Source organism: Chiloscyllium plagiosum, unplaced genomic scaffold (genome assembly GCF_037043375.1).
Source record: "Chiloscyllium plagiosum isolate Xiang-an unplaced genomic scaffold, Cpla_swu_hap1 HiC_scaffold_32, whole genome shotgun sequence".
Taxonomy (NCBI): domain Eukaryota; kingdom Metazoa; phylum Chordata; class Chondrichthyes; order Orectolobiformes; family Hemiscylliidae; genus Chiloscyllium; species Chiloscyllium plagiosum.
In genome coordinates, this window is record NW_028270170.1 from 8,758,844 (window position 1) to 8,772,730 (window position 13,887).

Consider the following 13,887-nt stretch of genomic DNA (forward strand, 5'->3'; position numbering starts at 1 on the left):
GTTACCTGTAATGTGACATGAACCCAAGGTCCCAGTTGAGACCCTCCCTATGGGTACCAAACTTAGCTATCAGCCTCTGCGCGAAGATTTGTAGCTTGGGTGCTCGTTGTTGTGGTTCTGTTCGCCGAGCTGGAAGTTTTTGTTGCAAACGTTTCGTCCCCTGGCTAGGCGACATCATCAGTGCTTGGGAGCCTCCTGCAAAGCGCTTCTTTGATGTTTCCTCCGGTGTTTTCTCTGCTGCCTGTCCCGAAGTCCACCTTGGAGGATGGTCACCCGCAGGTCTGAGGCTGCATGTCCTGGACCACTGAAGTGTTCCCCAACTGGGAGGGAACACTCCTGTGTCTGAGACCCAATTAATTACCTTCTTTCCATAAAACTAGCATTGCAAGCTTCTCTTCAAGTATTTACCCAACATTTCTTCGCCCACTACATTGCAGTTAAGGCCAAACTACTTTTATTCACCACATTGCTTTTGTACTCTTTGTCCCCATTTGTCTTTATACATCAATCTTGCCATTTAATATTAAAATATCCTGTTTCCCACTTTCATAATGTCCAACAGACTTGCTCAGATGTGATGTCTAGATTCTTCAAAAATAAGTTATGAAGCAATTACACTGCCAAATGAATTAGTGTAACTAGAAATAAAATGTTAGATAAGCATTATCTATACTTCATCTCAGGCTCAATGCTTCATTTAATAAGATGAAGTAACATCTATGCAAGTCAAAGCATGGCCTTTAACTGAAGGAGCAAGATTTAAATACTCAACTTTGTACATTTAATGTAGGAACAAATTACTGCAGATGTTGGAATCTGTACTGAAAATGAAAAATGCTGGAAATCACGTCAAGTCAAGCAGCATCCATTGAGAAAGAGCATACAAGTCATAGCTCTGAAGTCATCTGGACTGACAAGTTCGCTTGCTGTCTTTCCATGGATACTGCCTGACCCTGTGATTTCCAGCATTTTGTTTTGTACATTGGGTTTGTAGCTAGAGGAATTTCCACTGCATTTTAAAAAATGTTTTATGGGCTATCCCCACCCAAATAAAAGGCTTTTGAGATGCATCACAAATATAGAAAGCCTAATTTGACCAAGGTCAAATGATATTGGCAGATCGTTCAACTGTGAAAAATAAAACCAGATCCTGCCCTTACTCCCTTTTGCACAAGTACTTTCCAGCAATATGTATTGACCAGGAACCAGACTTGGGATCAGGTTCTCTCTCCCTGGCCCACAGAGAGGAACTGTTAACTGAATGGCAACAACAGCCTGTACTGAAGTTTCAATAAGCTGCAGAATTTCAACCATCACCTGCGTAACCACCCTCTTCAAAAGAATCCACTAAAGCTTTTCTCATTAAAGGCACTGCAACACCTGATGATTCAATTCATCACTACTAAAGACAAGCATTGCTAACTAAACACCAACAGCAAGAGAACAAGGGTGAAGGGTCACCTATAAATTTCAGTTCAAATTCTCCCCCTGAAGATCATTGAGAAAATCTGCATTTGTAAACATTTTCAGAAGCTCTGCATATCCCGAAGTGTTTCGGTCAACTTGCACACCAGTAAATATGCTGTATAAACTGGTGAAGAGAAAACAAACAATATTAAGAGTCTGGTATGACTTCCTAAGAACGGGTTTCTGTAATTCTGAAGTCATTCTAGACTCAATGTTAACATTCTCTCTCCACAGATGTTGACACTGGCTGAGTTTTACCAGTATTGTGTCTGTTCCACATTTCCAGTATCTGTGGTTTATTTTATAAATTTTGTATTAACCCAACTGATGGGATGAAAATGGGGAGCAGTGAGACTGACTGCTAGATTGTCAATCTAGCATCATAAATATATATTTTAACTGTTTGCCTCAAAACATTCAGGAAATTATATTCCAAATCAATTGATACCATAGATTGCAATTTAATAGCTTGCGTTGCTGGTATTACCTATCTGGGAGATAAAGACAGTGAAATTACCCAATTAGGTAATCTAAAGAGATTATCAATCTACAAGTGATATTAAATGCAAGACTTGAGTAAAGATTATCAAATACAGGTAGTTTATTTACATAAACATGGATCGCAAACCACATCTTTGATTACAGAACTTGCTACAGATAAATTAGGGGACATGGGTCAAAAATAAAATCAGTGAGTTCTCGTGTCTCTGGGGGTAAAAACATTTATTGAATCATACAGGTATCATTTTAGAAACGGTTTACAATTCTTATGCAATGCTCCCAGCATTGGAAGCAATCCTGGGCCACAGATCTGCACATTCCTTGGCAACAGGACCTGTGATTGCAGAACCTAGAAACAAAACCAGGTGTTATTAGCAAGTCAGAAATAGAACAGGAGACAAATTGTTTAAATATGACTTAAATCTCTATAAAATGTAACATTGAAACTTTTGACCAACTGTTGATACAAGTTTGTGGAAGCAATAATTTCTGCTCCACCTATAAAGACTGATACAATAATTAGAGTCAGATGTCTAGCACAAACAACTTTTGGTCCTACTCATCCATGCCAACCAGATATCCTAACCTAATCCAGTCTCATTAGCCAGCACTTGTCCCATATCCCTTTAAAATCCTTCCTATTCATATACCTATTCAGATGCCTTTCCAATGTTGTAATTGTACCAGCCTCTACCACTTCCTCTGGGAGCTCATTCCATTCAGGCACCACCCTCTGCATGAAAAGGTTGCCCCTTTGGTTCCTTTTAACTTTTCCCTCCCCACTCCCCAACCTGCAGCTCCATATACATTATAATCAGAGAACAGGTATAATAGCCACCTCTTCTACAGCTCAAGGGGGACCATCTATATCAAGCATGGGGATGTAGGTTCAATCTACCTCAGGACAGAATATTTACAATATGAAGCTTGGAAGGATTCAGAAAAAGATTCATGAGGATGTTGCTAGGGTTGGAAGATTTGAGCTATAGGGAGAGATTGAATAAGCTGGGGCTGTTTTCCCTGGAGCAGAGACTGAGGGGTGACTTTATTGAGAATTATAACATCATGACAGGAATGGATAGGGTAAATAGACAAGGCCTATTCCCTGGTGTGTGTGTGTGTGTGTGTGTGTGGGGTGGGGGGGGGGGGGGCAGAACTAGACAGCATAGATTTAGGGTGAGGGGGGAAAAGACAGGAAAGAGACCGAAGGGGCAACGTTTTCAGGCAGAGGGTGGGGAATGGGCTGCCAGAGGAAATGGTGGAGGCTAGTACAATTCCAACATTTAAAAGGAATCTGGATGGGTAAGTGAATAGGAAGGGTTTGAAGGGATATGGGCCGGGTGCTGGCAGACAGGACTAGATTGGGTTAGGATATCTGGTTGGCATGGATGAGATGGCCCGAAGGGTCTGTTTCCGTACTGTACATCTCTAAGAGTTGGATGAGGAAAGTGAACGAACTGTAACCAAGTTTGCAGATGACAAAATTGGTAGAAAGACAAGTAGTGAGATTATAATCCCGACACAGTGTGGAAACAGGCCCTTTCGTCCAACAGATCCACATGGACCATCTGAAGAGCAACCCATTCAGACTCATACCCCCTACCCTATATTTACCCCTAACTAACACACCTAACCTACGCATTCCTGAACACTATGGGCAATTTAGCATGACCAAATCACCTAACCTGCACATAATTGGATTGTCAGAATGACAGTCTGCAAAGGTAAGTGGGTAAAAACTTGGCAGATGAAACATAATATAGAGAAAATGTGAAGTTATGCACTTTGGCAGGAATAGAGGAGTGAATACTATTTGAATGCAGAATCACTGCAGAAAGCTACAGAACAGAGGGATTTGGGAATCTTTGTGCAACTATCAATAAGGGATTGGAGTACAAAAGCAGGGATTCTTTACTAAAACGGTACTAAGGAAAGATGCATTGATACCAGGTGTGGAGGGACTGTCTTATGAGGAGACATTGACTAGATTAGGCCCATAGGTAAAAACAATGACTGCAGATGCTGGAAACCAGATTCTGGATTAGTGGTGCTGGAAGAGCACAGCAGTTCAGGCAGCATCCGAGGAGCAGTGTAAAAAAAACCCCCCCAAAAAAAACGTTTCGGGCAAAAGCCCTTCATCAGGAATAAAGGCAGAGAGCCTGAAGCGTGGAGAGATAAGCTAGAGGAGGTGGGGTTGGGGAGAAAGTAGCATGGAGTACAATAGGTGAGTGGGGGAGGGGATGAAGGTGATAGGTCAGGGAGGAGGGTGGAGTGGATAGGTGGAAAAGGTAGGCAGGCAGGTAGGACAAATCATGGGGACAGTGCTGAGCTGAAAGTTTGGAACTAGGGTGAGGTGGGGAAGGGGAATGAGGAAACTGTTGAAGTCCACATTGATGCCCTGGGGTTGAAGTGTTCCGAGGCAGAAGATGAGGCGTTCTTCCTCCAGGCGTCTGGTGGTGAGGGAGCAGTGGTGAAGGAGGCCCAAGATCTCCATGTCCTCGGCAGAGTGGGAGGGGGAGTTGAAATGTTGGGCCACAGGGCGGTGTGGTTGATTGGTGCGGGTGTCCCGGAGATGTTCCCTAAAGTGCTCTGCTAGGAGGCGTCCAGTCTCCCCACTGTAGAGGAGACCGCATCGGGAGCAACGGATACAATAAATAATAATATTAGTGGATGTGCAGGTAAAACTTTGATGGATGTGGAAGGCTCCTTTAGGGCCTTGGATGGAGGTGAGGGAGGTGGTGTGGGCGCAGGTTTGGCAGTTCCTGCGGTGGCAGGGGAAGTTGCCAGGATGGGAAGGTGGATTGTAGGGGAACATGGACCTGACCAGGTAGTCACAGAGGGAACGGTCTTTGCGGAAAGAGATGGAGGGAAATATATCCCTGGTGGTGGGGTCTTTTTGGAGGTGGCGGAAATGTCGGCGGATGATTTGGTTTATGTGAAGGTTGGTAGGATGGAAGGTGAGCACCAAGGGTGTTCTGTCCTTGTTACGGTTGGAGGCATGGGGTCTGAGGGTGGAGGTGCGGGATGTGGACGAGATGCGTTGGAGGGCATCTTTAACCACGTGGGAAGGGAAACTGCAGTCTCTAAAGAAGGAGGCCATCTGGTATGTTCTGTGGTGGAACTCATACTCAAGGAATTCAGAAAGAGGAGAAGCAACCTCACTGAAATAAACAATAAGGACATAGAGGGTCATAGGAAAAAGGCAAGAAAGTAGAGTGAGAGATTTCAGATCTGCTGTAATCTTTTTGAGCCGACTCAATGGGCCAAATTCTATACCTACATATTCTGATCTCCAGCTGCAACAGGAACTAAACTGCGATACTGGTATTATTCTGAACCACTAACAAAACAGATCACCAACTCAGCTCAGCACTAGATGGTTTCAGATTTTGCTAAAAGATTTACATTAGAATTCAACAATCAAAGACTGGTAAACAATTCAAGGGAGAGTGGCTTTTTTAATCGTCAGGCTTCTTCAATTCATATTGAAACTAATGTCCAACAGCTGTATAAATCTGGAAAATCAAGATTAAATCACAACTTCCAGTTATCCAGGGCACAAGGCAATAGACAAGCATTCCAAACATTCAGTCACAACAGATACACTTTTGCCTCTTAAACCCAGAAAGAGCCTTCAGCTGCTAAAGTGACTGACTCCAAAGTTTTCAGGATTTGCCCTGGGAGTGTCACACCACTACTTGAGATTGCACAGCACATGGCAGCTGCCACCTCACCCAAAAGCAATGCATTGCTCTGCCCTTCCGCGACAACTTGATAAGCCATGGAGAAGAGGCAAAGCAAGTGCTTTTAGGAAGGGAACTGGGTATTGTTCAATATACAACAGATGAGAATTCTAAATAATGGTAAAGAATAGAATGAATCACATGAATACAATAGTGAAATATTAAAAAGTAGATTATTTTCAACTCAGTCACCCTGTACCTTTCATTTCTCCTTTGTTATTTACAATCACCCCCGCATTGTCTTCAAAGTAGAGAAACACCCCGTCTTTTCTCCGGTACGCTTTCCGCTGCCGTATAACTACTGCTGGATGCACTGTACCATAAGTAAACAGAAAAGATGATCAATATTTGGAATCTCTTGGTTGCAATTTCACCCACTGTAGAGTTACGCAGCCACAAAATTCATCTTTGTGGTTAAACTGCAATGTTTGCTGTGTACTTGCTGAGGACAGCAACCCACTTAAATCCAGGCTCCTCTCCCCTTCAAGAATCAGATCTCATAATTTTGTTTCACCACGGATTGAGATTCTACAACACTGCAGCTGCAATCTCACCCAAAAGTAATGAGTTACTATTCCCGTCCCTGACAACTCACTGAGCCACAGAGTACAGACAAAGTAAGTGCTTTTAGGAGGGTGAACCAGTCAGTAACACAATGATGAAAATTCAAGGAGCAGACTGCTAGGCCTCTAAAAGGGAGCAAATTATAGGTAACATGTACATTATCTAAAAGTAGAAAATATTAGCCCAAGCACCATTCCAAGTTTGAAGTTTAGATAGTTTATAAATATTACACACAGACAAGCACAAGTCATCAGAAACTTCAGGTGAATGAGGACACACACTGTATTGTTTGGCATAAGAGTGAGTTATCTTAAAAAGCACTGAACAAATTTCACAACTTTTCTGTTGGACCAGGTAGTTCAGAAATTGAGTGAGTGGCAAGAGAACAATTTTCTGCACCAGTCAGCAAACACACAGATGAATACAAAGACTAAAACACAATTGTGTGTATGTTGTGGATGCTGAAAAGATTACATTCAGAAGGCACAATACAAAATATACGGACTCACTGATAGATCTAAGTAAATCGGGCCATCGCACGTAAATATTATCCAATAATTCCATTATATGCTATCCTACATTGATGAGCGTCAGAAACTATTCAGAATGAAAAAGTAAAACATATCTGAAGTGCACGCACTGATTCTTCAAGTGACGCCAATGCATTGTTAGAGAAAAGCAATCCAAATGTCAGATCACAGGTACGTTATTAGTTTTGTTAGTCAGGTACCAGTTGTCATTCTAAATACAGGTGATACCCACACTACATTTTCACTGAATCTAAAAGAAACCAAATTCAGCTTTGACCTACTTAAATGCCAAGGTTCTCAACATAACCTCAACTAGTTATAAACTCCTATGTCATCCACATTATTTCTACTGGCACTTAAGAATAATCACAAGTATCTGTCATTGCTACCTACTCTTGCAATCGAACACTTTGCTCTTTGGTGTGAACAAATCTCTTGTTCACATTTAAGAATCAACAAAGGAAAAACTCATCTCCCAATTACTCTTTATCCAACTTTGACTCATGAGTCAAAGACACACACAAGATGAAAAAGGATGTATCTAAATGAACATTCCAATAAAATTCAGAATCAGGATTACTCCGAAGATATGAAGCCCTGAAGATTAAAATGTGATTTGATAAATAGAATAATGCTACATCCACAGGGCTGTACTTGAGAATTCCCCACTGCTGAAAATGGATTGTGTCAATGTCAGTGGACAATTTACAGAATCAAAGCCACACTTACAGACTGCAAGATCTTCCCTTTACCGTTCCAAATCACCAATTTCAAGGTGCTCACTCACCCTTTTTCCGGAGCTCTGGTTTGCCTTTCTTTACAGTTGCCATGACCATGTCACCAACACCAGCAGCTGGTAGTCTGTTCAAACGTCCCTTGATGCCTTTGACAGAGATTATGTACAGGTTCTTGGCCCCTAAAAGCACACAATCAGCAAAACAGGTAAAGCATCACCCTGCAATTAATATAAAAAAGGCTGCTGCCATATTTCAAAACACATACCCACATAGGTATAAAACCATTCAAAACTTGTCTCGAGAACACTCCAGAATAAAACGCACTCAATCTCATACAAAGATATTAAAACAAGATCTAAAATCCCAACGTGCTAAAATTTAGTGACCATTGTATTAACACAGCTGGACACAATTCTAGAGAAACTGAATTTCACTAGAACAGACCTTCACTTCTTTAGGCAGGTCATGAGTCAGCTGTACCATTCAATATTCTTCTATTCAATCTACATCACTATGTCCACCACAAGTCTTCAGCACATTAAACAACATTACCCACAGCTCACCAGGACATTCAAGACCTACAACCCTTTCAATGAAAGCATTTCTTCTCATCTATATCCTAAATAACCAATCCCCACCATTTTGAGACAAACACCTTGAGATCAATTCCTCAAACCAGGGGAAATAACCATTTAAGACACACGCAAGCCTTTTAAAAAGGATATTATACATTTCAGCAATGATTTACTTATGTGACCAATAGGTCATTTGGCCCTTTGAGCCTGCTCCACCATTCAAAAACATGGCTGATCTGATTTTAACCTCATTTCTCATCACCTTCCATCAAAACTTGTATGAATATGCCTTGTCTCCCTAATATTTCCCAATAGCAAACTCCCCATATCCCAGAAATCAGATTAGTGAATTTTTCCTGCATTTTCCCAAAGGTAATATCTCTTTTCATAGGCAAGGGGGTCAAATGACAAATGCCTTGCCATACAGGGGCCAAAAAGATTCTTACCTGTATTGTCAGCGCAGTTGATCACAGCTCCCACAGGAAGACCAAGGGAGATGCGAAATTTCGCTCCGGACGAACCACCACGTCCTACAACCGACGAAAATAAGCCATTTCAGTGACATGCAAGTAATCAAAAGCCACAGAATACATTTAGACTTGCAACTGCTGTTTACTTCCTACAGGCCATTCTATGATCTTTACACAGCAGTTCAGTACCAGATACACTTTACATTAACAAAGTAACCTTAAAATTTTCCAACATCGTCAGTAGAAGAAATACAAAGGGTTAGCTTAACCAATCTTGTATAATCACAGAAGAACTGCAGACCTTATAAATTTGAAATACGAATGGGTTGGTGCTGGGTAGATTCAGATCGGTCTGTGTGGAGTTTGTAAATTCTCCCGGTGTCTGCCTGTGTTTCCTCCCACAATCCAAAGATGTGCAGGTTAGGTGAATTGGTCACAAATTGCCCATAGTGTTCAGGGATGTGTAGGTTAGGTGCATCAGTCAGGGGTAAATATAGTTCAATAGGGGAGGGAAACGAGTCTGGGTGCATTATTCTTTGTATTGGGACGGTATTGACTCGTTAGGCTGAAGGGTCTGTTTTCACATTATTGAAATTCTATGAATGTTGTCAGAGTTGCTAATTACTTCCAGAATTCTCTGTTTCCGGGGCAATAATTTATATTGCAGTCTAAGCAGAACTTTATAATAACAAAAAAAAAGGTGGTACATAGAGCATAAGAACTAATCATTTTTACCGCCAGTGTTTTGCTTAAACGTCCCCACACACCAGCCTGATGTTCGAGCATTAGGAGAGCTCTCCTTAAGTGAAAGCGCCACAGAGCAGCTCACTGACAGGGCCTCGCTGCTGGAGCCAACAACATGGAGATGCAGCCTACACCCAGACTGCAGCCGCTCTTGGATTCACTCAGATAACCGATTTAAACCATTTTCAAGGTATTACAACCATTGTTAAACCAGTTTCAGGGTAGAGACAGAACTTTGCAATTCCATCTGCCTCCACGAACCGGGATAGATCCAACATGGCGGCCGCCACGGATACCAGAACAATACAAGGTTTATTATGTGATAAAAGTCCGCTTCTTTTTACTAATAGTCATACCAAACAATAGCTAAGACACTAGTGCTAATGATCCGAATATAAAAAAACATGGGTGCCGGTGATATGCGACACGGATGGCAGCGGATTCTGTTCAGAGTCCCTCTCGCCGCTTACCTCGCTTAGACATTGTGATTCAGGGAAAGAGAGACCCAGCCCCGTGGAATCATGGGATATATCGCCAACACACGCAACATGTTATGACACGATGACGTATTTACGCGGTACGGACACCACGTGATATCACATCATGTGACAAAACATGTGCGATGCGGAAGCATTCATGTAGAGGTGTAGATATTGGACTGTGGTGGACACGGTTAAAAATCATATAACACCAGCTTATAGTCCAACAGGTTTATTTGGAATCACTAGCTTTCGTAGCGCTGCTCCTTTATCAGGTGGTTGTGGAGCAGAATCATAAGACACAGACTTTATAGCAACAGGATTGCAGTGACTTGGAATGTAATATTAAACAAATTTAGCTTAAGTCTTTCATCTTTTAGAATGATCATGTTAGCTTTGGTTCTTTCATATGTAAATCCCAAAACTTTTTTAAAGGTACATTCTCAAGATAGCTTTTAACAATAGGTTACAGTCCAACAGGTTTAATTGGAAGCACACTAGGTTTTGGAGTGCTGCGACTTCATCAGGTGGTTGTGAAGGACACAATTGTAAGGCACAGAATTTATAGCAAAAGTTTACAGTGTGATGTAACTGAAATTATACATTGAAAAATACCTTGATTGTCTGCCCCACCACCAAAATGGACCCGTTGGTTCTTGCAGCAGACACGGAGGAGTTCATCAGATGAATGACACTCCGGGAATTCTTTCAAGGTGCCAGCAGTGATCCCAATGAGCCCACTGATGAGCTGGAACAGTCATCACACGGATCTGTAGAGGAGTGACCAAAGAAGGTATCAACTTGGACCGCACTGGAGGGCCGTTGCCCTGGGTTTGACATGTATGTTCAAACCGTCAGGAAATATATAAATGCCAGATTCATCAGCCGTACCCACAAGGTAGAGCAAAATATCACCCGTTCACAATGCAATGCCATCCAGGCTCTCAAAACCAATCACAACATTGTCATCAAACCAGCAGATAAAGGAGGAGCCATTGTCATTCAGAAGGGAACAGATTACTGCAAGGAACTGTACCGACAACTGAACAACCAGGAACACGACAGGCAACTACCAGCTGATCTGACCAAAGAACGCACCTGTGAATTAAACACATTGATCATTGATGACATTTTCTTCCTCTGGACACATGGCAAGGAGTCACTGATAAAACTACACAGTGATATCAACAAGTTCAAAGTTTGTCCGAAGATTTGTAGCTCGGGTGCTCGTTGTTGTGGTTCTGTTCGCCGAGCTGGAAGTTTTTGTTGCAAACGTTTCGTCCCCTGGCTAGGTGACATCATCAGTGATTGGGAGCCTCCTGCGAAGCGCTTCTTTGATGTTTCCTCTGGTGTTTATAGTGGTCTGTCCCTGCCGCTTCCGGTTGTCAGTTTCAGCTGTCCGCTGTAGTGGTTGGTATATTGGGTCCAGGTCAATGTGTTTGTTGATGGAGTTTGTGGATGAATGCCATGCCTCTAGGAATTCCCTGGCTGTTCTCTGTCTGGCTTGCCCTATGATAGTAGTGTTGTCCCAGTCGAATTCATGTTGCTTGTTGTCTGCGTGTGTGGCTACTAAGGATAGCTGGTCGTGTCGTTTTGTGGCTAGTTGATGTTCATGTATGCGGATTGTTAGCTGTCTTCCTGTTTGTCCTATATAGTGTTTTGTGCAGTCCTTGCATGGTATTTTGTACACTACATTAGTTTTGCTCATGTTGGGTATCGGGTCCTTCGTTCTGGTGAGTTATTGTCTGAGCGTGGCTGTTGGTTTGTGTGCCGTTATGAGTCCTTGGGGTCGCAGTAGTCTGGCTGTCAGTTCTAAGATGCTCCTGATGCTCCTGTCAGAACTGACAGCCAGACTACTGCGACCCCTAGGACTCATAACGGCACACAAACCAACAGCCACGCTCAGACAATAACTCACCAGAACGAAGGACCCGATACCCAACATGAGCAAAACTAATGTAGTGTACAAAATACCATGCAAGGACTGCACAAAACACTATATAGGACAAACAGGAAGACAGCTAACAATCCGCATACATGAACATCAACTAGCCACGAAACAACACGACCAGCTATCATTAGTAGCCACATACGCAGACAACAAGCAACATGAATTCGACTGGGACAACACTACTATCATAGGGCAAGCCAGACAGAGAACAGCCAGGGAATTCCTAGAGACTTGGCATTCATCCACAAACTCCATCAACAAACACATCGACCTGGACCCAATATACCAACCACTACAGCGGACAGCTGAAACTGACAACCGGAAGCGGCAGGGACAGACCACTATAAACACCGGAGGAAACATCAAAGAAGCGCTTCGCAGGAGGCTCCCAATCACTGATGATGTCGCCTAGCCAGGGGACGAAATGTTTGCAACAAAAACTTCCAGCTCGCGAACAGAACCACAACATATCAACAAGTTTCACCCCACCGTCAGATTCACCATGGACTACTCTCAACTATCTGTCTCATTCTTGGACACATGCATCTCTATCAAGGATGGACACCTCAGCACCACACTCTACCGTGAACCCACAGACAACCTCACAATGCTACACTTCTCCAGCTTCCACCCAAAACATATTAAAACAACCATCCCCTATGGACAAGCCCTACATGTACACCAGATCTTCTCAGATGAGGAGGAACGTGAATGGCAGTGGAAGTACTCAGGGATGCCCTCATAAGAACAGGGTATGGTACTCAACTCATCGACTGCCAGTTCCAACGTGCCACAGCAAGGAATCGTAATGACCTCCTCAGGAGACAGACATGTGCTGCAAACCTTCATTGTTCAGCACTTCCCAGAAGCTGAAAAACTAGGCCATGTTCTTCGTGACCTGCAACACATTATCAATGAGGATGAGCAACTCGCCAAGATCTTCCCCACACCTCCACTGCTTGTCTTTAAACAACCGCCAAACCTCAAACAGATAATTGTTCATAGCAAGCTATCCGGCTTTCAGGACAACTCCATACAACCCTGTCATGGTAGGCACTGCAAGGCGTGTCAGAGTGTGGACATGGATACCACCATGACACGTGGGGATACCTCCCACCATGTACGTGGCAGGTACTCATGTGTCTCAGCCAACGTTGTCTATCTTATACATTGCAGGCAAGGATGCCCTGAGGCATGGTACATTGGAAAAACCGAGCAAAGGCTACGGCAAGGGATGAATGGGCACTGCACAACAATCAACAGACAGGAGTGTTCCCTCCCAGTTGGGGAACACTTCAGCGGTCCAGGACATTCGACCTCAGACCATCGGGTGACCATCCTCCAAGGCGGACTTTGGGACAGGCAGCAGCGAAAAGTGGCCGAGCAGAGGCTGATAGCTAAGTTCCGTACCCATAGGGAGGGCCTCAACCGGGACCTTGGATTCATGTCACACTACAGGTGACCACCATAACACTATACACACACACAGACACACACACAGAGGCACTCCTATACACACACATACATGGACACACATATACACAGACATGCACACAGACACACATGTACCCTTACAGACACGCACACTCACACATGCATCCTCTCAGACACTGAGACCACTCTACACTCAAGCACACACATATACACTCTCTCTCACAGAAACTCACAACCCCCCACCCCAGACACACACACACTCACACATGCACCCCCCTCACAGACATAAGACAATCTACACTCACATACACACACATATACACTCTCTCACACTCACAACCCCCCCAACCCAGACAGACAGACACACACACACACAGACACAAAGACCCACATGCACACATATACATATACATTTGTGGGGTGAATTTGTACTTGCAGAGTTACATTGTACTTTGCTCAAAAACTGCCTGAATTTATGTAAAACTCTGTTATCTCACTTTTTAGATTAGAATCAATCTAAACATCATGGCATAGACAGAGAACACTGGGGGCTAACATCTTCAACATATTGTCTAGCTAACACCAATTGTTACAGTTAACCTGAGAATGTAACTTTTAAACAAAAGTTTTGTCATTTACACATGAAAGAAGTAAAACTATCATGGTATTCGAACAGTTGAAAGACTCGACAG

General features: G+C 43.1%; 1 protein-coding gene across 1 annotated transcript; it reads right to left on the bottom strand.

Moving 5' to 3' along the window:
• Nucleotides 1-2,173: 2,173 nt before the first annotated feature.
• Nucleotides 2,174-9,858, bottom strand: rpl23 (ribosomal protein L23). Its single transcript, XM_043674840.2, has 5 exons — nt 9,802-9,858; nt 8,564-8,647; nt 7,593-7,721; nt 5,911-6,024; nt 2,174-2,317 (listed from the first exon to the last, which is right to left on the bottom strand). Exons 1-5 carry the CDS (start codon nt 9,812-9,814, stop codon nt 2,235-2,237), a joined length of 423 nt encoding a protein of 140 aa, XP_043530775.1. The 5' UTR covers nt 9,815-9,858; the 3' UTR covers nt 2,174-2,234.
• Between the last annotated feature and the right edge of the window lie 4,029 nt (nt 9,859-13,887).

Bases quoted from the DNA above. Each gene is read 5' to 3' on its own strand.
- rpl23 (XM_043674840.2), bottom strand. The intron at 6,025-7,592 runs GTGAGTGAGCAC...CTTATGGTACAG, and splicing joins ACCAGAGCTCCGGAAAAAGG to TGCATCCAGCAGTAGTTATA. The intron at 2,318-5,910 runs GTACAGGGTGAC...TTTTGTTTCTAG, and splicing joins TAACAAAGGAGAAATGAAAG to GTTCTGCAATCACAGGTCCT.